This window comes from Balaenoptera ricei, chromosome 3, assembly GCF_028023285.1.
Source record: "Balaenoptera ricei isolate mBalRic1 chromosome 3, mBalRic1.hap2, whole genome shotgun sequence".
In the NCBI taxonomy this organism is placed as follows: Eukaryota; Metazoa; Chordata; class Mammalia; order Artiodactyla; family Balaenopteridae; genus Balaenoptera; species Balaenoptera ricei.
Genome location: NC_082641.1, coordinates 180,600,800 through 180,626,408, shown reverse-complemented (window position 1 = coordinate 180,626,408; position 25,609 = coordinate 180,600,800). Strand labels below are relative to the sequence as shown.

The 25,609-nt window shown below is 55.3% G+C and overlaps 2 protein-coding genes across 10 annotated transcripts in view; one reads left to right on the top strand and one right to left on the bottom strand.

Annotated features, from left to right (window-relative positions):
• TJP3 (tight junction protein 3) overlaps positions 1–18,200 on the bottom strand; it is a 29,904-nt gene extending 11,704 nt beyond the window's left edge. For 4 of the 5 annotated variants that reach the window (XM_059918838.1, XM_059918841.1, XM_059918839.1 and 1 more), the window contains exons 1-8: positions 9,619–9,821; positions 5,259–5,315; positions 5,034–5,143; positions 4,198–4,300; positions 3,582–3,930; positions 1,785–1,888; positions 569–728; positions 183–291 (exon numbers count right to left, since the gene is read on the bottom strand). In XM_059918838.1, coding sequence (XP_059774821.1) covers positions 183–291; positions 569–728; positions 1,785–1,888; positions 3,582–3,930; positions 4,198–4,300; positions 5,034–5,143; positions 5,259–5,315; positions 9,619–9,636 — 1,010 coding nt within the window. In that variant the 5' untranslated portion in view covers positions 9,637–9,821. Of the gene's footprint in view, positions 1–182; positions 292–568; positions 729–1,784; positions 1,889–3,581; positions 3,931–4,197; positions 4,301–5,033; positions 5,144–5,258; positions 5,316–9,618; positions 9,822–17,965 lie in introns of those variants that run through there. The other variant, XM_059918840.1, reaches the window with a different exon arrangement.
• A 4,016-nt stretch (positions 18,201–22,216) lies between these two features.
• Positions 22,217–25,609, top strand: part of PIP5K1C (phosphatidylinositol-4-phosphate 5-kinase type 1 gamma) — a 59,676-nt gene continuing 56,283 nt past the window's right edge. For all 5 annotated transcript variants that reach the window (XM_059918833.1, XM_059918837.1, XM_059918834.1 and 2 more), the window contains exon 1: positions 22,217–22,383. In XM_059918833.1, coding sequence (XP_059774816.1) covers positions 22,290–22,383 — 94 coding nt within the window. In that variant the 5' untranslated portion in view covers positions 22,217–22,289. The remainder of the gene's footprint in view (positions 22,384–25,609) is intronic.

Sequence of the window (25,609 nt, the reverse complement as noted above, 5' to 3'; positions counted from 1 at the left end):
TCTGGTTCTTCCAGGATCAAGAACCCTGAGCCACAATAAGGAGGCAAGAAGGACTGTGTGTGGAAGGAGAGGCCTCTTCCAGGCAGGCCGCCATGACTGCACCCTCAAGGCTACCCCATGTTGGAAAAGATAGGCCCATTTTCCCATCCCACTTGGCCATTCTAGCCGATGAGGTTACATACATGGGGGAGCTGGTTCGGCTGGCGTCCGCACTCCGCTGCCTATGCTGGGGTGGCGGTGGTACATGGGATGGTGGCGCCTGAGACAGTTCTGACCCGAGGTCTGAGATGTCTGTGGGGGAAAGCGTGTCTCAGCCACGGGCATGCCTTCCAGGCTGCCATTTCACAGAGGGGCACATCAGGCCCCTCTAAGCAAAGGGGCCCAGACCAGAGTCAGACTCAGCTGAGGGCCTCCAGCCCTAACTTGCTGTGTGGCCTTGGGCAAGTTTCTGTCCCTCTCTGAGCCTCTCAAGGCCAGGCTTCCCAACTCCTGCTTGGCCCTGCCTGGCACAGCCTGCCTCCCTGGCCCTCCATTTGAACCTCCCAGGGCCGGCCTCTTGGCCCCTCACCCTCCAGAAGGGAGCTGTCGCTGTCGCTGACGGCCGGAGGGATATTCACCAGGAACTGGCCTCGGTCCCTGAGCACCAGCAGAGTCAGTTTCCCTTCCGACTTCTCGATCAGTTGCCGTGTGTCACTCAGTGACAGATTCTCACTGGACACCCCGTTGATCTAAAAGGGATCAGGAAGGAGGAAGCAAGTTCATGAGAGATAGGGGATACTAGAAACAGATACCTTGGTGAGGGGGACTAGAAACACACAACCCTCAGGGGTTACTAAAAACAGACATTCTCAACAGAAAATGATAGAATTGCATTCCTGCTGTGAGAGGAGGCTATGCCAATAACTGACCTCCAGAAGAATTCTAGAAACAGACAATTTTCTAAGAGGGGTGGGGGGGCGCTAGGGAAAAATTAAAAATGGATTGACTCTCATTTCCCCAGAGGGGGAAATTTCTCAGGAGACACTGGGAACAGATGTTAGAAACAACTCTAATTGGGGGAGAGAGAGTAAATACTTAGATACTAGAAACAGACAGTCTCTAGGAGGTACTGGAAACAGACATCTAGAAGTGGATTAGAAACACACAATTCCTAGGAGGGATTTAATGTCATCTCCCCTCACCAGGAATCCATTGCTAACATTTTCTCTTGGGAATGTCTGTTTTCAGTAACCCTTCTAGCCCCCAGCCCCACCTCCAAGCTCTGTTTCAAGTGTCAGCCCCAAACTACTAGAAACAGACAATTCCTCAGGGTCACTAGAAACAGACAACTCTGAGGAAACTCTAGAAACAATCAACCAGAAATGATTTGGATATCAAACACTAGGAATCACTAGAAACAGATTTTCAGGGGAGGAGTCTAGAAGGAAACCAAGCTCTTAAGGCAGAGCTGCTCCTCAAAGCCTGGTCTCTGGACCATTAGCATCCAGGCATCTAAGGCAGGCCCATGAATCAGTGCTGTAGCCAGCAGGTCATGTGATTCTGGGGATACTAGAAACAGACAACCCAAAGGGGGTGCTAGAAACCGACATTTGGCAATGGATTTGCAGCAGATGTGGGGAAGGGGGGAAAATCCTGCATAGCCATCTCCAACCTTTGTGAAACAGGCCACAATGCAAGAGGCAAGTAGTTCAGAACCAGCTCTGCTGACCGTGCCATATGCCTTGGTAACACTGTTACCCTCTGGCCCCGGTCTCCCTGCCCCTTGACAGGAAGCCTGGGCTCACCTGTAGGATGAGGTCTCCTTCCTGGAGCCTGCTATTCCGGGCAGCCAGGCCTGATTCTGTAATGTGCTTGATGAAGATCTGACTGCCCAGTTTGACCCCGAAATCTGTGGGGGGACGAGGAGGGAAACTGAGGCAGGGCCTGGGTTCTGGGCTGCCAGGGGCTCTCAGACCTCAGCCTTCTCGCCTGCCCTCAACCATCCCACCTTCCAGGCTGCTGTCCTGCAGGGAGGGGGCAGGCTTCAGCCTGCTGCCCCTTTCCAGTGGGCACTCTCCCCCTGCAGGTGCCTGTCGGCGGGTGACAAAGCAGACCTGGTCCCCTGTAGTTGGGGGAGATGGAACACACAAGCACCCGGTGATGCTGAGCACTGGGAAGAGAAAAAGCTGGGGGACTTCCCTGGTGGCGCAGTGGTTAAGAATCCACCTGCCAATGCAGGGGACACGGGTTCGAACCCTGGTCCGGGAAGATCCCACATGCCGCAGGGCAACTAAGCCCGTGTGCCACGACTACTGAGCCCGAGTGCCACAACTACTGAAGCCCACGCGCCTAGAGACTGTGCTCTGCAACAAGAGAAGCCACCGCAATGAGAAGCCCACGCACCGCACTGAAGAGTAGCCCTTGCTTGCCTCAACTAGCGAAAGCCCACGTGCAGCAACGAAGACCCAAGGCAGCCAAAAATAAATAAATAAAATTTTAAAATAAATAAATAATTAATTTTAAAAAATAGGAAGTATTAAAAGAAAAAAAGAGAGAGAGAGTAAGCCAGGAGGTGGGGAGAGTGGCTGCGGAGGGGCAGTTTGGGGACAGGTGGTGGGGGATGGCCTCTCTCAGGGGGTGACGTCTGAGCTGGGTCTTGGATGAAGCAAGGGAGCAAACCCTGCAGGGGTCTTGGGAAGGTCATTTCAGGATGGGGGGGGAACAGCCCATGAAAAGGCTCTGGGGCAGGGATTCTGATATCATTGCGCAGCAGTCAGCAGCAGGCACCTGAGAAGGAGCAGAGCCCAGGCTGTCCCTTCCCAACACCCTGATGACATCACCAAAGGGGCTTAGGGGTCACAACCCCAATACTCAGTGACATCACGATGAGCGTTTTCAGGATTATTAAAATTACAATGTGGGGTAGATATCCCAGTGCCATTTGTCACATCATGACCAGAATTCCAAGGTCACAATACTGCCATTGACTCAAGACAGGAATGAGAGATCACGTCCCTACTGTTCTATGCCTACTAATCCCTTGACAGTCGACTGATGTCACGATGTATGAGTTTCCTGTTGCTGTACCAAACTGCCACAAACTTAGTGGCCATAATACAACACAAATTTATCTCATAGTCTGAAATGGGCCTCAACGGGGCTAAAATCCAGGCGTGGGCAGGGCTGGTCCTTCCGGAGGCTCCAGGGGAGCAGCGGTTCCTGCCTTTTCCAGCTTCTAGAGGCGCCGCATCCCTGGCTCGCGGCCCCTTCTGCATCCTCACAGCCAGCAGCGCAGCATCTCCCGTCTCTCTCTGCCTCTGACCCTCCCGCCTCCCTCTTATAAGGACCCTGGGATGACGCTGGGCCCCCTGGGGAATCCAGGGTCACCCCCATCTCAGGGGCCTTAACTTAACCCCACCTGCAAAGTCCCCTCTGCCCCGTGAGGTGAAAAGTCCACAGGTCCTGGGACCAGGATGTGGGTATCTTTGGAGGCCACTATTCTGCTGACCACACACCATATGTGGCCAGATTTTGGGGCAGCAGCGCTGCCCGTTCCCGGGGATGCCAAGCCCCACTGCCGACAACGTGGCCCCCACGCTCACCGTCACTGTCTCTCCTCCGCACCAGCACGGACTTCACGGGCCTCATCTGCACATCCTGCCGCGGCAGCCGCTTGAAGCCAGACACTAGGGCCAGCCCGTTGGCTTCGGAGCCACCGCCTGGGCTCCTGCGCCCATGGCTGCCGGCCCGGCTCCGGCGACCTGTCCTTGGCCGGCGGGAGCGCTCGCCCCAGGAGTGGCCAGAGCCGCTGGACGTGTCACCCTCGTAGCCCTGGCCGTGGTCAGCCTCGTCCAGCCGCCGCGGCCCATCTTCCTCATCCGAGTCCTGGTGTCCCAGGCCAGAGGTGGCCTTGGTGATGGGCAGCTGGACTTTCCGGGGACGCTTGACTGTCTGTTAGGGCAGGCAGAGATGGTCGGGGTGGCAGGGGGCAGCTCAAGGCTTTGCCCCATCCCATGGGGGACCCTGGGGAACCATGGGGCACTCTGGTCCCTCTGGGCCTTAACATCCAAGCTGTGAATGGCAACAAGATTCCACTTGCTTGGGGAAGCTTATACTCATACTGCCCATGGGCAGCAGGACCAGGGGGAGTGGGGTTCAGCCAGGGGCAGAAGTGCCACCTGAGCCAGGGGCTGCCTCTCCCACCGAGCCCCCACTCACAATGTTGGCCACTTTTGTGCAGGTCTTGAGTATCTGAATGGCGAAGGTGGACGTGACACTCTCCATGGAGACTCCATTCACCATGACGATGTGGTCCCCTGTCCTGAGGGAGGAGGCCGGGTCTCAGGGAGGAGACATCACCCAGGAGCCCCTCTCCCCAGGCCTGCCCTGAGGGCCCCTGGCAGGTACCCCCACGTGTACAAAGCCTGGTTCTGATTCACTGGTGTCCCCAGACTCATGAAGACATTTATCCTTCTGGGCCTCAGTTTCCTCATCTGTAAAATGGGGCTGATCACAGAACCCACATAATAGTGAAATGCAATCATAGAACATAAGCTGCAATTACACCTGGTGTCCCTGTACCCCCTCACTTCTTTCTCTCGGGCCCCCTCTTCCTGCTTTTCTCCCCTTCTCTCCCTGTCCGTTTCATACTCTCTCTCTCTGAAGCTGGTCGCTGATTCTGAGCTGAGCCATATCACCCGTCAGCCACTTGGGTCCCAGACCATTTTCCCAACATAACCCCCAGGAGCCTCCTACCCACAAGGGCTCAGGACACTGGGTCTCTCTCCCTCCAGCCAAAAAGAGGTTCCCAGGATATTTGCTCCAGGCGCATCCTGGGGCCACTATGACCCCCAGAACTCATCAGAGGACCAGTGCCTTGAGGAGAGTGGGGGCTAGTCACTGACTGTCCTGCTGCCAACTCCAAGCCCTGTACTGACAGAGTTGGAAGGCGCCAGGCACTTTCCAGCCTCCTGGCTTTGGCCCACACGGTTCCCTCCTCTTGATGTGTCCCCCCACCCCCACCCCCGCCGGAACCCGGCTGCCTTGACACTCACTGTAGCCGGCCCTCAGCTGGTCCTCCAGGCACCACATCGGACACAACCACTGATCCACTGGGCCGGTCTCGGCCACCAGATATTGCAATGCCGAAGCCTCGGCGGGGGTCCTGAGGGGGGATGAGAGACAGAACGTGATTTTGCTTCTCATTGGGACAAAGGCTGTCCTGCAGGGACCAACCCACCATTCCCGTCAGCACCCACGCAGAGAGAGGGAGGCCCCACCTTGCTGATCGTGGCTGTGTGCTGTTCCCAGATGGTCAGCTCCTCCATGTCCAGCATCTGGTGGGAGGTGACAGGGAAGGTGGACATGAGGTCTATCAGAGCAATCAGGGGTCCCCATACCTGGGTGTGGAGCCTGGCTCTGACACTCCCATGGCCCAAGTCTGTGAGTTAGTTGCTACCTCTCTTGAGATCTCAGTTTTCTCACCTGCAAAATGGACTTAAATCAGTGGTTCTCAATCCAGGACCATTCTACCCCCTCCCCCAGAGGGCACTGGGTGGCATCTGGGGACATCTGTGGTTGTCATGACTGGGGGGTGCTCCTGGCATCGAGGGGGTGGGGGCCAGGGGTGCTGCTCAAACCCCTACATGTAGTGCACAGTCAGACCCCACCACAAACAATGATCCATCTCCAAATGTTAATAGTGCCATACTGTGGTGGGAGCAGAGGAAATGTGAGTCCTTGTCACTGTACCTCTGGAAGGTCTGGCTCAGTCCCTGCGGGGGGGCGGGGGCGGGATCTAGCAAGGCCTGCAGACACAAGGGTCTCACTCTGCTCCAGACACTCAGGGCTCCTCGATGTTCCTCCCACACACCAAGCCCGGTCCTGCCCCAGGACCTTTGCACGAGCCATCTCCTCTGCCTGGATGTCTCTTCCCCCAGATCTGCACCTGGCCTGCTTCCTCACCTCCTTCTCCCAACCACCCTGTCTGGAGCTGGAACGCTTGCCATCCCACAACAGCACAACAGACCAGTTTATCCTCCTTTCCCTGATTCCTCATTCACAGAACTTGTGATCCCTTGACACTCTCTAGATTTTTTTTTTTTTTTTAATAAATTTATTTATTTATTTATTGGAGGCGCTGGGTTTTCGTTGAGGTGCACGGGCTTCTCATTGCAGTGGCTTCTCTTGTTGCGGAGCGTGGGCTCTAGGTGCGTGGGCTTCAGTAGTTGTGGCACACAGGCTCAGTAGGTGTGGTTCACAGGCTCTAGAGTGCAGGCTCAGTAGTTGGGGCGCATGGGCTTAGTTGCTCTGCGGTATGTGGGATCTTCCCAGACCAGGGCTCGAACCCGAGTCCCCTGCACTGGCAGGCGGATTCTTAACCACTGCGCCACCAGGGAAGTCCCGACACTCTCTAGATTTTTAAAATCTGGTCACTGCCCTTCTCCCTCTAGAATATTGGCTTCAGAGGTCAGAGATTTTTATCTACCTCATTCAAAGTTGAGCCTGAGTGCCTGGATCATAGGAGAGATTCTAACTATCTAAGGAATGAATGAATGAATGAAGTGCTTCCTTTGCGCCAAGCACTTCACAGGTAAGATCTCATTTAGTCTGCTCACTAAGGGGCATTCTATTATCCCCCTGTCACAGAAGAGGAAAGCCAGGCACAGAGAGGGGAAGTCACTTGCCAAGGCAACAGAGCAATTGGAGGGTGGGGCTGGAGGGTGGGGCTGCGGGGCGTGGATTCTGTTATTTTCAAGCCCAGGGTATAGATGAGATCACAGGCTCTGGGAGTAGAGGTCACTCAGCCGGGAGATACTGGCAGAAGGGGGGGAAGTGGAGCCAGCCTCCACCCATCCCTTACCTTCTGCGGGGCTGTCCCACTCCCCCGGGGACCTTGTAGAAATGACGCTCCCTCCCCAGCCTGGTTGCCCAGCTCAGCACTGCGAGGGTGGGGGATTCCCTGTGAGCCCTCCGTTGGTGTGATGTGTTCCGGTGCCTTTTCTTAGAGGTTCCCGGGAGAGCAGCATTCCAGGCTCCCCGGAGGTAGGAAGGGGGCGGAGAAGAGGGAAACAAAGCCAAGGGCAGGGCCTCACGGACCCTCCTGGGAGCCAGGTCTGCTCTCTCAACTGAGCCTCAAATCCTGCAGTCTGCCCTTTGCTGGCTGTGGTGGTGCCTCTCCAGCCTCATCTTCCCCATCTGTGAAGTGGGTACCTCCCTCACCCCCGCCGTCCCGTCTTTCAGCGCTGAGGTGTGGGAAGCGGGCATGGAGTCATGCACAAATAGCAGAAGGAGCCTCTGGGAGAGATGACAGTGTTGTTGTGAGAAGTAATAATAATGACCTTCTTCCTCTGCATAATATTACTAAGCAAGACTATTCCGTGCGCTGCCAGCGAGCGCATTGCACGTACCCATTCATTTACTCCTGAGTGACCTCAGAAAGTGGCACTTCTCCTATTCCTGCCTTCCTGCCTTACAGGGGAGGAAAAGGAAGCCCAGAGAGGTTCAGTAACTTGCTGGAGCTCACACAGCGCTCCACAAACCTTGGCAGCCCATCCCATACCTTTAAATCTTAACCACCGGGCTACAGTATCCTTCTGCTTTTTTTTTTTTTTTTTCCTTCTGAACTTATTTTTCAGAACAGAATCTTTTCACTTGCTTTGATTTTATGCTTAGTGTCATTAGACGGCCTCCCAGAATTTTGGTTTCCTGGCCTTATTTTAAGAAACAGCGCACAGGGAATCAGGGCCCCTGAGGGGGCAGGCGCAGGGGGCTGGGGCTTGTCCCAGCTTGTGTAGGTTTGCCTCCATGGATACTGCAGGACTCTCCATGACCCATGGGGTCACGCCTAATGCCACATCCCACCTCAACTTAGTTCACCTCCAAACATTTCCCTGGCAGTCCCCTGTGCCTTGTTACCCTCCAAGGATGCACACAGCTGCCCCAGACACTCAGGTCTCAGCTCAAACGCAACCTCCCCAGGGGACCCTACTAGACTAGCCAATCTTCCCTGGCACCCTACCACCCCTCCCTACTTAATTTATGAGGTTTTATTCATGACATCTAAAACCATCTTAAATTATCCTGTTTAATCATCAATTAGTGAGTTTCTGGTCCTTCCTCTTGGGCTGTGAAGGCTGGGCAGGGCAGTCTCTCTGGGTACGTTGGTGATGGGCCCTCCAATCAGCTCCTTTCCAGGCTTTTGCACATGCTGCGCTCCCTGGCAAACTCTTATTCATCCTTCACAGCCCCAGTGCCATTGTCTCTTCCTCCAGGAAATGAGTCCTCAAGGCCCCCCGCCCCCCCTCTCATTTTACGGCTCTGATTACTGGGGCCTGGGATGTCCCAGTCCACCTGTCTCCCCTACATTCCTCTAGTCAGGGGATTCCTAGTGGGCAGGGCTGGGGGCCCTGGGACCCCAGCATTGTCCCCACAAGACCAGGCCCGCGGGAGTTTGAGGAATGCGTGAATGGTGGAATAAAAGGCTGATTCCACCAGGAACTCAACCAGGTACGTCCTGAGTTCCTAGCCTCCTCAGCCCCGCCCCCGTCAAGGTGCGCTCCGAGGGGGCGAGGCCCGGGCCTTCGTCCTCGCCCCCTGCCACGCGCGGGACAGAAACACCGGAGGGCAGACGCCTCCAGAGGGACAGGTCTTACCAAGTCACACCGCCCCGGGCACTTGGCTACCAGGCTGCTGTCTGCTCTCCCCCTCCCCACTCCAACCTCTGGGAACAACGGCGGGGGTGGGGAGGGGGAGGGGAAGGGGGGTCACAAATACTCGAGCTGGGGACTGGATTCTGGGAGCGGTTCCTTGCTGCCGGGAAGGAGGCGGCGGGAACCAGAACTGCCCGGCCCCACAGCCTCGGGCGGTCCGGCCTGGGGCGAGCCACGTAAACAGCCTAGGCCTGTTTACCCCTCTGGGGCCCGACCTGAGACCCAGTGGGGTGGGTGTGACAAAGTCGATTCAAGCTTCAGCCCTGGAGAGCGAAGTCCCCCCAGACAGAGCCACAGGGATTCCCTCTCGCAGCCCTGGTCGGCTTGCTCGGTGCAAAACGGAGCTCTCGACGCCCATGTCTACCAGGTCGCCCAAGTGAACGGCTCTGTATACAGTAGGCACCCAATAAATGGGGATCCCCTCGTCCGCAGCCTCACCGCATTCGCCAAAGCCGCTCCCGCCCACAAATGAAGTCCCTGCCCACGGTTCCACCCTTAGTGCTGAAGCTTAACTCCGCTGATCTCCCGGGAAACCGGGCACCTACTACGTGCCAGGCGCTTTGCAACACACTTTTGTCCTGGAATCCTTCCTACGCCCTTCTGTAAGGTGACCATCATCCACTTTATAGATGAGGTTCGGAGACGCATGGATTCACCGGCCCAAAGTTACGCAGAAAAAATGGGATTTGAACCCAGGTCTACCTGCGAAGGCAGACCCAGGACAGAGGAAGCCCCCGGAGGCCGCTTTGGAGGCCAGTGGGCGCGGACGCCTCTGCCCGTGCAGCCTCGGGCTAGCCACTACATTCCTCTGGGCCTCAGTTTCCCCATCTGTTACCTAGGCAGAGGGTGATCTGGGGTCCTGGATCCAGGTCCCAGCCCGGACCCCACCTCGGTCCCCTCCCCCTCCCGCCCTCGGCGGGCTACTCGCCTGGAATCTCACCGCCATAGTCCACCCGGGGGCCGTCCAGTGCCTCTGCCCCAGGGGGGGCTAGAAACAATTGGCCCCCACCCTGGCGTGAGGGAGGAGGCTGGGGAGGGTCGCGGCGAAGCAGGTGCCCGGCTCTCGCCCTCCTCCAGTCCGCTCCGCCGCCGGGGCTGCACCTGCACCTCTTCCTCCTCCTTGGCCCCTACCGGCCCCGCCCCCGCCCCGACACGCCTTCGGGACGCCGCCGAGGCAGCCTTCGTCTCCCCTTCCCCTCCCAACACAGGATCCAGGCCCAGGGATGGGAATTCCAGGCCGGGTTTCCCGCCCAGCTGAGCACTAGCCAGCGGCAGGGCTGGAGACCAGCCAGGCAAGGCTGCAAGGAAGACCCGACAGGGATTACAGCCGCGTTCGGAACGGAGCCTGCGCTTCGGAAAGTTTAACATCCGCGAAAAACTCTACATGTTGAAATTCAGTAGGGAGACCTGTTGGATTAGGAGCTAGTCAAGGGTCAGAGACCTCAGGAGCATAGGGCTGGTCTTTCTCGGGTCACCCATCTTCAGGAGGTTTACCCTATTTTAGAGAGAGAAAACGGAGGCCCAGGGAGGCCAGGGGCATGGACTTTCTGAAGGCGCACAGCGGCCGCCTCTGGGCCTGCCCCGAATCCAGTGGTACCCGCCTGTCTTCACACCTAGCACCTGGCTGGGTCCCCAGCTGGGGAGGGCGGGGCGGCGAAGGCGGAGGAAATTCTTTAGGCTCCTCTGAGTTAAGGTCAGGCTTCCTTCTCCTCACCCAGCCCCACCCTCAGGAGCCCGGTCTAGGAACTACAGGACAAGAGCAGGAAACCCTCTACCTGGGGGTGAGGGAGGGAGGAAGTCACCTGGATGGGTGGAGCCACCATCGGCCCCACCCACACATTCCTTTGTGCTTAAAAAAAATAGACCCTGAGGCCCAGCTGTTCCTGTGCCCCACCTCAGGCCAAGGTTGAAGGGGCAAATCTGGGCATAGACACCCCTTCCCAGCCTCATCCAGTCAAGACTGGGCAGAGAGGAACTCCAGACTATGGGAAGGGGGGAGGCAGAGGGGAAAATGGGGGATCAGGGAAGTGTTCCTGGAGGAGGGGGTATTGCCACTAGGGTTTTTAGGGTTGGATAAGAGTTTGCTAAGTGTAGAAGGCAGAGAATATAATCAAAATCTTTGAGGCCCCCAAAGTTGATTTCTCACCACTCTCCACTGCAGTTATCTCCCAAAACCTAGTCTGGAGACCCCAGTTAGCCAGAATCAACCCCTCAAGGGTCCCCAAAGGGCCCCAAGGCAATAAACATTTGCAGAAGCCCCCTTCTAAGGACCTGCTTGGAACCTCATGGCTAAAGGGGAAAGCTCAGCCTTTCCCGACATGACCTTGGGTCACCAGCAGGTGGCACACAACATGATTTTAGGTAGAAGAAAGTCAAATATTTTCTAAATAGATGTGTATTTGCTTTAATGACTCATAGGACAAAACATAAATAAGTTCCCCACTGCCACGTGCATGCAGGGGTTCATGGCTGCGATTACTGGGGAGGACTGGGGAGGAGTTACTGATTGGATGTAGGTCTGGCAAAATCAGACAAGTAAGCTGGCTCATGCTTATTGAGTGTTTGCTTTGCTCCAGCCACTGTTACACAGATATCCACGTGACCATTTTGCAGCTGAGAAAACTGAGGCCAGATGGGTCGAGTGGCAAGCCCAAATAGAAGAGCTGGATTTGGCCCTGGATTTGGCTCTGTTTGACCCCACACCGCTCAGTCTATACCAGTGCTCCTCACTGTAGGGTAATTTGCCCCCCATCCCCCAGCCTGACACCCCAGGGAACGATTGGGCGCAAAAGCCAATAGTGCTGAGGTAGAGAAACCCCACTTTAAACCCCTCTAAGAAGGGGGGCAACCACCACAAGACACATGGTCTTCCTTCAGCCACCTTACATACTCATGCCCTGCTCAAGAACACTCACTGGGACTTCCCTGGTGGCGCAGTGGTTAAGAATCCTCCTGCTAATGCAGGGGACATGGGTTTGATCCCTGGGCCAGGAAGATCCCACATGCCTCGGAGCAACTAAGCCCGAGTGCCACAACTACTGAGCTTGCGCTCTAGAGCCAGGGAGCCACAACTACTGAAGCCTGCGTGCTTCAACTACTGAAGCCTGCACGCCTAGAGCGCGTGCTCCACAGCAAGAGAAGCCCCTGCTCACCGCAACTAGAGAAAGCCCGCGGGCAGCAACGAAGACCCAACGCAGCCAAAAATAAGTAAATAAATAAATTTCAAAAAAAGAACGCTCAGTGTCTCCCTAGTACCCATCGGATGACGCTGTGCTCAAATGCAGGGCTTTGGAGAAGGGTGCGTCCAGTGCTGCCTCACAGGCCAGAAGCGGTGTCATTCATGCATTCATTTTCCCACCTATTCAGTCATTCACTCAACAAAAATATTGCAAGCCCCTGCTATGCGCCAAGTACAGAAAGGAGAGGTGATGGGGGACGGAATTCCCGTCTGAAATTGCAGTGCAGACTACAACCAGGAGGGGGCAGTGTGCGCATGGCCGGAAGGGGTGGGGGAAGGGAGGATTCAGAGAAACCTGTGGGATGATCCTCCTCTGCCCCTTCTGAGCGCCTACAGGGAAACTGAGGCCCAAAGGGGGTAGGGACTGGGTTGAGGTCTCCCAGTGGGTCGTGGTCGCCAGGAGGGGTGGGAGCCTGCGGGGTTCGTTCACGCTGGGAGCTGTGGGTCTCCCTGGTGTAGGCTGCTTTGCGGGGCTGCAGGAGGCTGAGGTCTTATCTGTGGCCTAACAGGTCTGACCAGAGCCCAAGAATGAAGCAGCTCTGCAGCCTGCCTGGGTGCTGGCTCATTCACTCGAGGTTTACTGATCGCCCACTGTGTATACCCAGCACTGACGTAGACCCAGTCCCTGCCCTAAAGGAAGCCAAGGGTCCTCAGGGGAGATAGACAATAATCAGATCATCACGTAACAGAAATAACAAGTCCCACCTAGATTTCTGAGAGCATAGGTACAGAGGCACAACCTGGGCTGGGGGCTCCGGGAGGGCTTCTCTGAGGAGGTGGTACTGAGATTAATAGAAGTGACCTAAGTGAGTGGTATCTGGGCAGAAGTAACAGCTAGACCTGAAGCAGGTGAGGGAGGCGCCGTGGGAGAGCTGGTACAAAGGTCCTGGGGCAGGACCATGCCTGGCGTGTTGGAGGAACAGCGAGGAGGCCCGTGTGGATGGAGCAGAGCGAGTGAGGGGGAGAGAGGGAGGAGGGGAGGGCAGGGAGGGGACAGGGCAGGTCGTGCAGGTCCCTGTGGGCTGCGGGGAGGACTTGGGTTTTTACCTCCAGGGAGGTGGGACCCTGGAGGGCTGTGGGCAGAGGAGGGGCGGGGCCTGACTCGGTGCTCACAGGCGTGCTCTGGTGGCCACTGCCAAGAGGACAGACTGGGGGCCGTAGGCGGGAGCTGGGGGAGCAGTGAGTCCAAACCCAGAGGCCCTGCAAAAAAATGTTTTAAATAAACATTTTATTTTGAGGACTTCCCTGGCGGTCCAGTGGTTAGGACTCGGCGCTTTCACTGCCGAGGGCCCGGGTTCAATCCCTGGTCAGGGAACTTAGATCCCACAAGCCACACAGCGTGGCCAAAAAACAAAAGAAACATTTTATTTTGGACTAGTCTTAAATTGACAGAAAAGTTGTAGATATAATTCAGAGAGTCCCCCTATGCTCCTCACCCAGTTTCTCTCAACATTAACATTTTACATGACCACCACGGTATATTTGCCAAAACTAAGAAACTACATCCTCATCACTATTAACTAAACTCCACGCTGTATTCAGGTTTTACTAATGTGAAATCTGCACCAGGAGCCCATCCAGTATCCCACAGTGTGTTCATGTCTGTGGGATCACGTCTTCTCGGGCTCTGCTCCCCTCGTTCCGTGACCTTTTCCATCTGGAGGAGACGGGTCAGGGATTTTGTACGACGCCCCTCATTTGGGGTTTGTCTGATGCTTTCCTCATGCCTGGACTGGGGTTATGGGTTCAGCCAGAGGGCTCAGGAGGAAGGGCAGTTTCTGGGTGGGGTGGGCTTGCTGATGAGCACAGCACTGAGGAATGTCCCAGCGGTTGGCACCATGCGGGTCCCGGGGCACCTTAGGGCGAGTACTTTGATGTTGGAGGGAGGGGAAAGCGAGGAGGGGGTGAAGACCCTTCTGGGGGCGGCTGGAGGGGGCTCACAGAGGGTGTCACCCACCCCCCACCCCCTATGTGGGAGGAAGCCCTAGAAGGAAGCTCCACGGCAGGGGGCAGAGTAGTGCCTGGCGAGAATCCCAGCCCCTCTGCTTCCTGCCTCAGTTTCCTCATCTGTATAATGGGACCTGGTTCCGACTTTGAGCGCTATGATCAGGAAGGTTCACAAATTAAAGCAGCTGGCACGTAGCAGGTGCACAGAAAGGTTTGCCTGGGTGCTCCTTGTAGTTCCTCCGCTCAGGCCAGAAGGAGGGAGACAAGCCCCCACTAGGAAAAAATGGAAGGGAGTTACGGTGTCCTCCAGAGCTGGATGGGGACCACCTGCAAAATTGTCTATTTCAAGCTTCCATCATTGTGTGCAATGGCTGGGGGAAGAACCCAGGCCCCTGACACCTTCCTCACCATCCCTGGTTTCAGTCTGGCCTCTGCACCTGTACCCACACCAGCTCCCCCGACTACACCCCATGAAAGGTCCCCTGAGACCCCACCCCTCATGTTGCTGAGCCTTATCTGCCTTGAGGCTGAGCCTGCCACAGCCGGAATGTGTCCTGCTAAAGCACACAGCACTGGCCTTTCTATTCTGTTCAGAATCTTAGGTGGTTCCCCATGAGCTATTCATTCATTTATGGAGCACCTACTGCATACCAGGCACTGTTCTGGGAGCCTAGGACACTGCAGAGATAGAGCTCACAGACCAGCACGGAGAGCAGACATTCAACAAATAAGTCGGGACTTCCCTGGTGGTCCAGTGGTTAAGACTCAGCGCTTCCACTGCAGGGGGCGTGGGTTCCATTCCTGGTCAGGGAACTAAGATCCCAAAACCAAAAAATAAATAAACAGTCTCAGCAATGAGCGTGCAGTTAACAAGCTGTGGCTTTAGCTCAAGAATATTCCATAGCTCCCTAGCATTCAGTCAAGGATATTTATTGAGCATCTGATCAATGCCAGGCTCTGGGTACCCTCTTTAGATAATCTGTGCTTCTTATGGTCTTCGAAGTATTTTACAACTCTGTAAATTATAAGAAACTGGTGGTATCTCAAAAGATTCTTGTCCATAGAAATACAAATGAATTTTGTCCCGTGGAGACCACTGATTATTTCCCTGTGGCTATTGACCAGCTTTACAACTATTTGTAAATTCATTTCAGCATTGATTGCCTGTGTGTGTGTTCTTTCTTAATATTCTCTCCTTTTTTAAAAATTAATTAATTAATTTATTTATTTTTGGCTGCGTTGTGTCCTCGTTGCTGAGCGTGGGCTTTCTCTAGTTGCGGCGAGCGGGGGCTACTCTTTGTTGCGGTGTGAGGGCTTCTAATTGCGGTGGCTTCTCTTGCTGCGGAGCACGAGATCTAGGCGCATGGGCTTCAGTAGTTGTGGCTCGCAGGCCCTAGAGCACAGGCTCAGTAGTTGTGGCACACGGGCTAAGTTGCTCCGCGGCATGTGGGATCTTCCCGGGCCAGGGACCAGGGCTCGAACCCGTGTCCCCTGCATTGGCAGGCGGATTCTTAACCGCTGCGCCACCAGGGAAGTCCCAATATTCTCCCCTTTAAACAATTTGTAAAATCTTGCTGGTTCTCATATTAATTAATGAGTTAAGTAAACTCATAAAGCACCTGTTTGTTTTATATTAGTATAGAGTCATGCTTTTACATTTTTGAAAAAAAAAATGATCCCTTAACTACATTACACCGAAAGCCTTCTTCACTCTAGCATCCAAGGCTCCTCCCTGAGGAGAGTCCCAACTACTCTGTCTTACCTCTTACCATCTTCAAGTCCCAGAGCATTCTTCCCACTTTTCTTCCTAATCATCCTGAACTCTGTCTTTCGTAGTCAGCAAATGCTGTTGGTTCTCCCCAAATCTGTCCAGAATCTGCCCACTTCTCCTCACTTCTGAGCCCCCACCTGGTCCACCGCATCCTCTCCCACCTGGACCAGCTCAGTCCCCTCCATCCAGGTGCCTGGTTACGCCCTCACCGCCCACAGTCTGTCCTCCCCGCAGCAGCCACCAGAGGGCGCCTGTGAGCACCTGAGTCAGGCCTCGCCCCCTCTACCCACAGCCCTCCAGCCTGCACGACCTGCCCCGTCTCCTCCCTGCCCTCGCCTCCTCCCTCTCTCCCCCTCACTCACTCTGCTCCAGACACACAGGCCTCCTAGCGGTTCCTCCAGCTCGCCAGGCATGGTACTGCCCCAGGGCCTTTGCACGGGCTGTGTGCTCTGCCTGCAATGCCCCTCCCCCAACTACTCACTTCTTTCAAGTCTTTGTTCAAATGTCGCCTTCTCAATGAATTCTCCCCTAATCTTTCTACTTAAGACTGTAAAACACCCCCCTGCCTGTTTTACTCCTATCCCTGTATGTCTTTCACTTTTTTTTTTTTTCCCTGTAAGACTGACCATCCTCTAACCCAGGATACAATTCAGGATACAATTTACTTCCTTATTGTGTCTCTTGTTTCTTGCCTGTCTTCCTCCACCAAAACACAAGCCCCACAAGAGCAGGGATCTTTGTTTCTCTTGATCACCCCTGAATCCTCAAGCCCCAGAACAGCACTCGGCACACAGTAGGTGCTCCATAAATGCAGGTTCATTCCCTGGGCACCCCCGCCCCCCCAGTCATGTTCCCCGCTAACCTCAGCCCATTCCAAAGGGTGTCAGGCTCCACCCTGAGCAAACAGAGCTCCCCTGGCGCCAGGCCAGACCCGAGGTGGAAGAACAGGAACCCAAACTCCCGCGGTGGACTTTCCCCAGAACTGGGGCCACACAGAAGCCCTGAGCCGGGGAGGCAGGACTCTTACAGATTCTGAAACTGGGGTATTGGCTGGGGGCATAGGCAGCCCCCAGACCTCCCCACTCTCCGCAATTTGACTCCTATCAGGCTGACAGCCCTACTTTACTCTGCAGCCCAGGGCAAGTGGCTGCCCCTCTCTGAGCCCGGGTTCGACCTCCGCAAAACAGGAAGGCAACGGGACATTGCCACTGGCTTGGCATTCTGAGTTCTGATTTGGGGTGGGACAGTTTACCTTGACCCCTGCATGACTGGGAATCTATTACTTGCTCTATCATATGCTGTTCTCAGCAGCCCTGCGACGTGGTGACTCTTATTATACCCAGTTTACAGAGTGGAAAACTGAAGCCAGCTCTATTTGACTCCATGGGTTTTTCTCTCCAAACCCAGGCAGGGCGGGATCTGACAGTCGAGATGTCCCCGCTCCCAACCCCACAGACCCCAGATCTTAAAAGCAGCTCTGCTTCCCGGGAGTGACCCCAAATGCCAGGCCGGCTCTATACCCTGCAACTGGGACGCTCATGCCTCCCGAGCCCCAGAGGGCCCTCTTGGGCCCAGACAAAGAGCCTTGAGGCCTTGAGGTGCAATCAGACACTTGGCTGGCTGGGAAGTTCTCTTTGTCCTGCACTTTTTGGGAGCAAATGACCCAGAAAAAGCTCTTGCCACTGGATCCCTGTCTTCTCCTGGGTCTAAGCTTCCTTTGCCCGGAGACCATCCTGGCTCCTTGCCCACAGTCAGCTCTGCAGACTGTTGTGACAACCATCCATCCGCCCCTTCCTGCACTTCTCCGCTGGGAGATTTCACCCAGAGAAGAAATCAAGATAAGCAAGATAAGCCTCCCCAGAACCCCCCGTTCCCCCAGCTCCAGCACCTGGAGAGGGGTCAGAGATGAGATGCAATTGTCTGAAAACTTGGGGGCCTCTTACGAAGTACCAGGAGGCCCAGATACCAAGCAGGTCCCAGGCTGCCTCACCTGCCATCTCCCCGCCAGCCTCCCCTCCTCAGTTTGGGGGATCAGAGGCCAGTCTGTGCCCCCTCAGCCCCCCTGCAACAGCCGGGGCCAACAATGACCCTCTGAAGTCTGCGGCTATGGCATCCTGGGCGGGCTGCCAGGGGCAGTAACCGCCGGCCAGATAATCCCTTAGAAACTATGTCAAATGCCCACACAGCGGTGTCAGTTTCCTGCTTTCCGAGGAGCCTGGTGGTGGGGGGAGGTGACGGGGGGCCCAGGACCCCACAGTGGGGAGCCCAGTCTGGGCAGTGCCTTCGGGATGGTGGGCAGATCGGGGTGGGGGGACTCACCTGTCTAGGAGGCTGGGTGGCCTCTGGGCAGACGACAGGAGCTAGGGCCTGGGCTTCCGCCTGGCATCAGGGGCGGGGAGGGGACCCGAGGCTTGAGCTCTGGTCTCCCCACCTGTTTGCCCAACTTTGCCTCCCTGCGGTGGCCACAGGCTAGCCGGTCCCGTGCCAGGTGGAACCAGCAGGGCGACAGGCGCAGGCAAACCAGCGAGAGTGAGAGAGACCTGGTCGGGTGTGTTGCTCTGTCGCAAGGTGCTCTCACGTGGGAGCAGCTGACCTTAACCCCTGCCGGCCCAGAGGCCAGGGACGCCCAGTCCCGCCCTGCTTGCACAGGCCACCGCTGAGCCCCTGGCATCAGCAAGGGACTGGCTCATGTGGCAGGTCCTTGGGAGACATTTGTGGAAAAATTCAAGGATGAATGAATGAACGGCGCATCCCTGCCCACCCCCCCCCCCCATCCCCTCACTGCTCGCCTTGCCTTCCACCAGGCACAGCGTCCCACCGCTTGTGGCAGGGCTGCTCCTTCCCTCCCCGCAGATCTGAGCGCAAATTCTGCTTCTGTGACACCAAGTGACTGGCCGGATTCCCACACTGAGAATTTTCTATCACTTCCCAGCTGGGCAGCTTTGGGCAAGTCACCAGCCCCCCAGTTTCCTTATCTAAAAAAATGGGAACGACGGGGACGTCCCTGGCGGTCCGGTGGTTAAGACTCCACGCTTCCAGTGTTGGGGTCACAGGTTCGATCCCCGGTTGGGGAACTAAGATTCCACATGCCGCGCGGCGTGGCCAAAAAAAAAATATGAAAATAATAATAATAATAAAATGAAAACTAAAATAAAATTTAAAAATGGGAACAACACTGGCGTCTGCTCCTAGGGTTGTTTCCTACAGTAAAGTGAATGAACGTCCGTCCATAAAGTGCTGAGAACTCTGCTGGGCACACAGTAGAATTGCACCTTCCAGCTGCGACCCACAGGTGGCTGGTCTGAATGAATGACATGCAGGTAAAATACTCATTGGATTTGGAAGAGCAGCTGTGCAGAAAAGCATGTAAAATAGCTCATTGGTTTTACCTATCGATTCCCTGTAGAAATGATAATAGTTTTGAATGTATTGCATTCAATGAAATATAGTGTTAAAAGTTATCTCACCTGCTTTTGGTTTTTTAATTTTTTTAAATGTGGTTGCTAGAAAATTTTAAATGACATTTAAAAAGTTAAACTGAAATGGGCTTGCCTTGTAGTTCTATCAGAAAACACTGGAATAGGAGCTTAATACGTATTAGCTGTGGAGCCTTTTGCAATCACATTTTGTTGCCATTGTATCACATCTGTATTAGTTTCAAAGTATTTATTAGCAGCTGAAACGCCTTGTGTCTTGTTTGCTTGTTTGTTTGTCTTCTAGATGTCTCTCTCTCTCTCTCTTTTTTTTGGCCACGCCACGCAGCTTGTGGGATTTTAGTTCCCAACCAGGGTTCAGGCCCTCGGCAGTGAGAACGTGGAGTCCTAACCACAGGACCACCAGGGAATTCCGTAGATGTCTCTTCACTGAGGTCGGGGATTTGGTCCTGCTTATTTGTGTATCCTCCTGGCCTAGAACAGTGTCTGGTATACAGTAGGTGCTCAATAAATATTTGTGGAATGAATGAATGGAATATGGGGAGGGAGTGGAAGACTTACAAAGTCCCTCTTACCTGCAGGACCCAGTGCTGACAGAAATAGCCACGATAGCCACAAGGGGGTGCCCGAAACCAGGCAACCAGCCCCAGCTGGGCAGCCTCAGTTTTCCATCCTGCAAAATGGGAATATCGAGCAGGCACTTGGGGGGATGAAGCAAGAGGAGCAAAAGCCGCTACCCCACGGGATCCCGGCCCCTCCTCTCCATTCCCAGTTGTCTGAGCCAGTGGTTCTCAAACTCTATCAGGCATCTGAATTGCCTTGGGAGGCTCACTGAAAGACAGACTGTGGGTCCCCGCCCCCGGGGTTTCTGATGCAGGAGGGCTGGGCTGGGGCCCGAGAACCTACATTTCTAACAAGCTCCTGGTTGATGCTGATGGGGGCAAGTCCAGGCACCTAGCTTTGAGGATCACTGATGTAGATCTTCTCTGGAGACAGATTCAAAATGAATCAGGAGTTCTATCCATGGCGTGTGTCCAGAGAACTTCTGGAGCCTTTTTAAAAAATGGTGGCGGGCTTCCCTGGTGGCGCAGTGGTTAGGAATCCGCCTGCCAATGCAGGGAACACGGGTTCGTGCCCCGGTCCGGGAAGATCCCACATGCCGCGGAGCGGCTAGGCCCGTGAGCCACAACTACTGAGCCTGCGCGTCTGGAACCTGTGCTCCGCAACAAGAGAGGCCGCAACAGTGAGAGGCCCGCACACCGCGATGAAGAGTGGCCCCCGCTTGCCGCAACTAGAGAAAGCCCTCGCACAGAAACGAAGACCCAACACAGCCAAAAATAAATAAATAAATAAATTTATTAAAAAAAAAAAATGGTGGCAAAATACACATAACATAAAATTTACCGTCTTAACCGTTTTTAAGTGCACAGCTCAGTGGCATTAAGCACATTCTCATTGTCATGCATCCATCCCCTCCGCCCATCTCCAGAACTTTCTCATCTTCCCAAACTGGAGCTCCGTCCCCAGGAAACACTGACTCCCCAGCCCCTCCCCAATCCCGTGGTCCCCACCATCTACTTCCTGTCTCTGTGGATGTGACTCCTCTAGGACCTCCTGTGAGTGGAATCAGACAGTAGTTGTCCTTCTGTGTCTGGATTCTCTCACTGAGCATCACGTCCTCCAGGTTCACGTACGTTGCAGCGTGTGTCAGAATTCCCTTCTTTTTAAGGCGGGATCATATCCCATTGTATGAATGGACCACATTGTGTTTATCCATCATCTGTTGATTCCCTGGAGCTGTTTGACTCCTCCTCTCTGGGTAGGCTTAATTCTAACAGGACACAGCTAACCTAGGGGATCCCTCCACCTCGTCCTGGGTCCTGTTCTCTGCGTCTTCCTTTTTCTTGATGTTTCTCCTTGTTTTGATGGAGAACATTTCAGGAGCATCTTTCTAAGCCTTGGGTCAGACCGAGGCCTGCTCCATCTTGCTGATTCCCCCTTATCCACCACCAAGCACCCCTAAGCCCAGCCTTGTCGGCCTCCCGCTGACCTCGCCAGCACCCTGACAATGAAGAGGGGTCATGTGTCTGGAGTCGGACAGACCTGGGTGAAAACAGCCCAGCTTCACCCACACCAGCTGAGCGTCTGGACTCCCCCACCTGCCTCCCAGCAGAAATCATTAATAATGAATAAAACTACTAATAGCAACATTTATTACTCCCCAAACCATGACCTCAGAATGAATGACTGCCTAACCATGTTGTTGGTGAGTTCACCATTAGACTTAAATAATATTATTATTCTTAATACAATAAGTAAAGGGGACGCTTCACAGCACGGTCCTTTGTGTGATACCAAACACGTGGCTTCAGCTCTCTGCGCTCCTGTTTTCTCATGTGTAAAATGGGGATGATAATAGTTTCCATCCGGTTGATCAATATTATCAAATATTTATTGTCTTCTAGGTGTAATGTTCTGCATTAGGTATTGAGAATATGGTAGTAGTTAAAAAAAAAGGAAACAAAAAGCAGGTCCCTAACTTATGGAGGTATTGCATATAAAGGCTTTAGCACTAAGCTTGGCATTTAAGGATATTATTGTTACATATAACTAATTTTTACTACGTTATATATCATAAATAATATTTTTACGTTACATATTAATATTACTTATTACAAAACCATATTACTGTTTGTTTAATAGTCACATTAATGTATCATGACAATATCACATATAATTTGTATATTGTGCATAATGATAAAAATTTGTTTCTTATTATTACGTAACTATTATTTATATCAAACATAAGCATATGTAATATAAATTTTATTTTTAATATGATGACAATTTTTAACTGTAATTATTATTTATGGTCGTTATGTATATAATAACGCTCTTACGTACTACAGTAATATTGACAGGAATGGCGCTGCCCTTCCACCCCCTGGGCACGTGAGGGCGCTCGCGGCGCTCCCGGGGCCCGGGACGCACGCAGGCCCCGCCCCCGAGCTCCGATTGGCGGTGCGCGCGGTGCGCGATGGCGCAGCGCCTGGCCCCGCCCCGGGCCCGCCCCTCACTCCCTGGGCCCGGCCCCCTCCCTCAGATCTCCAGCCGGTGGCGGTTGTTGTTCAGCGGCGGCGGCGGCCGCAGCTCGGGTAGCAGCCTCCGGCCGCCCGCCCGCCCGCCCGCCGGCAGGTCCGCGCGCGGCCATGGAGCTGGAGGTGCCGGACGAGGCGGAGAGCGCCGAGGCGGGGGCCGTGACCTCGGAGGCGGCCTGGGCGGCAGAGAGCAGTGCGGCAGCAGGTAACGGTTCCGGACCTTCCTCCTTCTCTCCCCGCTCCCCGAATGGACCCGCCTGCCCCCCCCTGCCAAGGCCCAGTGGACCCGTCCGAGCGCCGGAGGGGCGTCGGGACCCGCAGCGGGGAGACCGGAACGTTCCACTCGGGGGCGCTCGCGGGGGGGATGGAACGCCCCACTCCGGGGCCGGAGGACGCTCCGCGGGGCCCGAGACGCCCCGCCCTGGGGTCGGGGTGGCGCCGCCCATTCCCGGGGTTCTTGGGGGAGCCGCCTGTCTGGGAGCGGGGGTGGGCGCAGGGCCCCATTCTGGGAGGCTGTGGGTGGAGCAGACCCCGTTGGAGGCATGCGGGGAAGATGGGTCCTCACCTCTGAGAAGGATGCGACCCCTATTTAGGACGCTCGGTAGGTGGGTGCACTGCCTCTTGCTGAGGGCGCTTGGGGACGACGTCCCACCCAGTCTTGTTGTCAGGGGGCTGCTCTGCATGTGGGATAGTGGAGTACCCCCGTTACGGTGGGGGGCCCTGCCTCCAAGGGGTGACGCTGTCCCACATGTTTCCCCCCCCACCTCCCCCCCCACCGTCTGGACCCACTGCTCGGGGCCGTCCACTTTGCTGGTATCAGCTTCGGGGCCTCACCCGTTCCCCTGCAAGCCGTCACCCTGTGGGCACATCCTACTGGTCGTTAAGGGCAGGGGCTGCTGTGGCGGAAGTGGGGGGTCTCCGAGGCCAGCTGGGTCAGCCTCCTGACTACCTCAGTTTTGTGGAATTCACCAGACCTGGTTTCTAGTCCACTGGCCATTCCTTCCCTTTCTGGGTCTCAGTTTACCTCCTGTAACCGGAGGTAGGTAGGGGGATGACATCTCCAGGCACCTTCAGTGCCAGGGCTTGGCAAGCAAGGTGGGGGAGGAGAAGGCCCCCTGCAGCCTTTTCCCTGGATGTTGGGGGGCTGCCGTAGCTCTGTAGGGGCACTGCTTTCTTGAGCTTCTCTCCTTGGCATGCCTCCCTGGCCCTCTAGCAGAGCAGGTTTGGGGAAGGAGGCAGCCTCGCCCAGCCCTGTGGGCCCACGGTCTGCCTTTCCCGGGGGCGGTGTGCAGAGCCCAGCCACTGCCTGGTTCCTTCTTGGTCAAGGTTGCAGGCTCCCAAATAGGAAGTTTCTGGATCCGCGGAGTTCTCTGTTCCAGGCAGCCCTCTCTGGCGAGTCCCCTGTAGACACCCACAGGGGCATCCATCCTCCTTCTCCCCCGGGCCTCCCGAAGCTTCCTTGGCAGGCAAGCAGATGCTGTGCTGCCTGGGAGTTGGGAGAAATGTCTGGAGAAAGAGCCAGAGTGAGCGAGCTCCCCCGGGCTCCAGAGGACTCCCACCGCTTCCTTTCCTGCTGCCATCTGGAGCTGCTTGGTGGGTTACCCTGGTTCAGCTCCAACCATCCGGCCCTCTGGCTCCCGGTCTTTGCTGGCGGCGATGCCCTGCCTGGCCAGCCCCAGACATGGCAGAGGGACCCGGCTGAAGTCCTTTCTCAGCCTCCTGACCTCCTTCAGCAGCCCTCTGCCCTGTGCTGGGCAGAGACACAATAGCCTAGGATGCAGTGCCCACAGGAAAGCCACACAGCATACACTTGTCTTATCAGGGGCTAAGTGATCTGATGGGGGCAGATAAAGTCCCAGGCCCTGGCTGTGGTTGGGTCTGAGCACAGGGACCTGGCCCATAAGGGGCCGTCCCCGCTCCTGTCCCCAAACCAGCAGAAATCCGGTTCCCACAGCTGATCACTTATTTCACTCACTTTAGGGCTAATAGCTGTCTCTCCTCCGCCGAACCCATTTCTCTTAAGTTTGGGGAACAACTGTCCATGCCTTTCCTGCTGCTCGAACAGATGCGTAAACACTCAGATGGGTCTGCTTGCTCACCAGGGGGTTCGTACGATGCCAGAGTCTCGATGCCTCAGCGCTAGTTTGGGACTGGAAAGTTCTTTGTTGTGGGCGCCGTCCTGGGCACTGTGGGGTCCAGCGGCATCCCTGCCCCCACCCACTTGATGCCAGGAGCCCCCCCAGTCCTGACAACCACAGATGTTCCTGAACATCGCCCAGTGTTCCCTGAAGACACAGTCACCCGGGGTGAGGGCTGCCATACTTCACCCATCATTCTGTAACTTGCTTGCTTTTTATCCATAATACGGCTTTTTTTCCCCACGTTGGTATCAATTCTCTTCTTCAGAGAGAGAGAATATGGTGCTGTGATTGAGAAGGTGGAAACCCCTTATCCTGCCTGGGTTCCACTCAATTTCTGTGTGACCTCACAGGGCAAATGCTTTGATCTCTCTGAGCCTCATTGTCTCCATCTGTAAAATGGGGCCACACTGCCAGCTTTACCTGAGTTAGTGCATCAGCAGGTGGAGGGCGCTTGGTGAACTTTAGTGACAGCCCACCCCCTTTAGGCACGAGCTTCCTGCTGAGGGACGATCCAGTGGTTTCTGGAGCCGGCTTTTGCTGTCACAAGCGATGCTGCAGTAAACATCTTTGAACGTGGGCCTGTAGCCGTGGTGCTCTCAGTTCTAGTGGTTGGAGTCCCCGCCTTGGAACCGCTGGGTCAGGCGCAACCAGATTGATGCCCCCTGGCTTTCTGGAAAGGTCCGGCAGGAGCCAAGAGAGACTGTCTGTCTCCTCGCAGCGTTGCCAGCTCCGGATGTTATCGGCCTCGGTCATTTTGGCCAATCTGATGGGAGGTGAAATGTATCGGTGGTGTTTTAGAATCCGGTTACTTTAAACTCCCGGGCTCCCGAGCCCCGGTCCAGGGAGGCCCGATGGTGTTCTCTGCTGGCTTTTGGGGACTCTGTGGGGTGCCTGGTTCTGTGGAGGATCTCAGAAAGGCTGGGCTCTTGGGCACATTCACGGGGCCCCTGTGGGTGTCCACAAGCTGCCTGTGGGCTTTGGCCTGCGCTGTGGCCTGGTGTTTCTGAGCAGTTTCCCTCCTGTCCTTCCTGCTTCCGTGATCTCTCAGAATAGTCAGCTGCATTCCCCACTGACCCCTGGCCCCTCCCACGTCTAACCTGGTGGCAAATTATGTCGGCTTTGTCTTCAAAGTGGACTGAAAATCCACCCATTTGCTCCCCACTCCTCTGCCACCACCTGGTTCAGTCCCATCATCCATGGCTGGCCTGGCCCCCTGTCTCTTCCTGTGCTCCCTCCCGCTCACTCCAGAAGGCTCCCACTAAAAGCTGACTCAGGCCCCGCCCCTCCCCT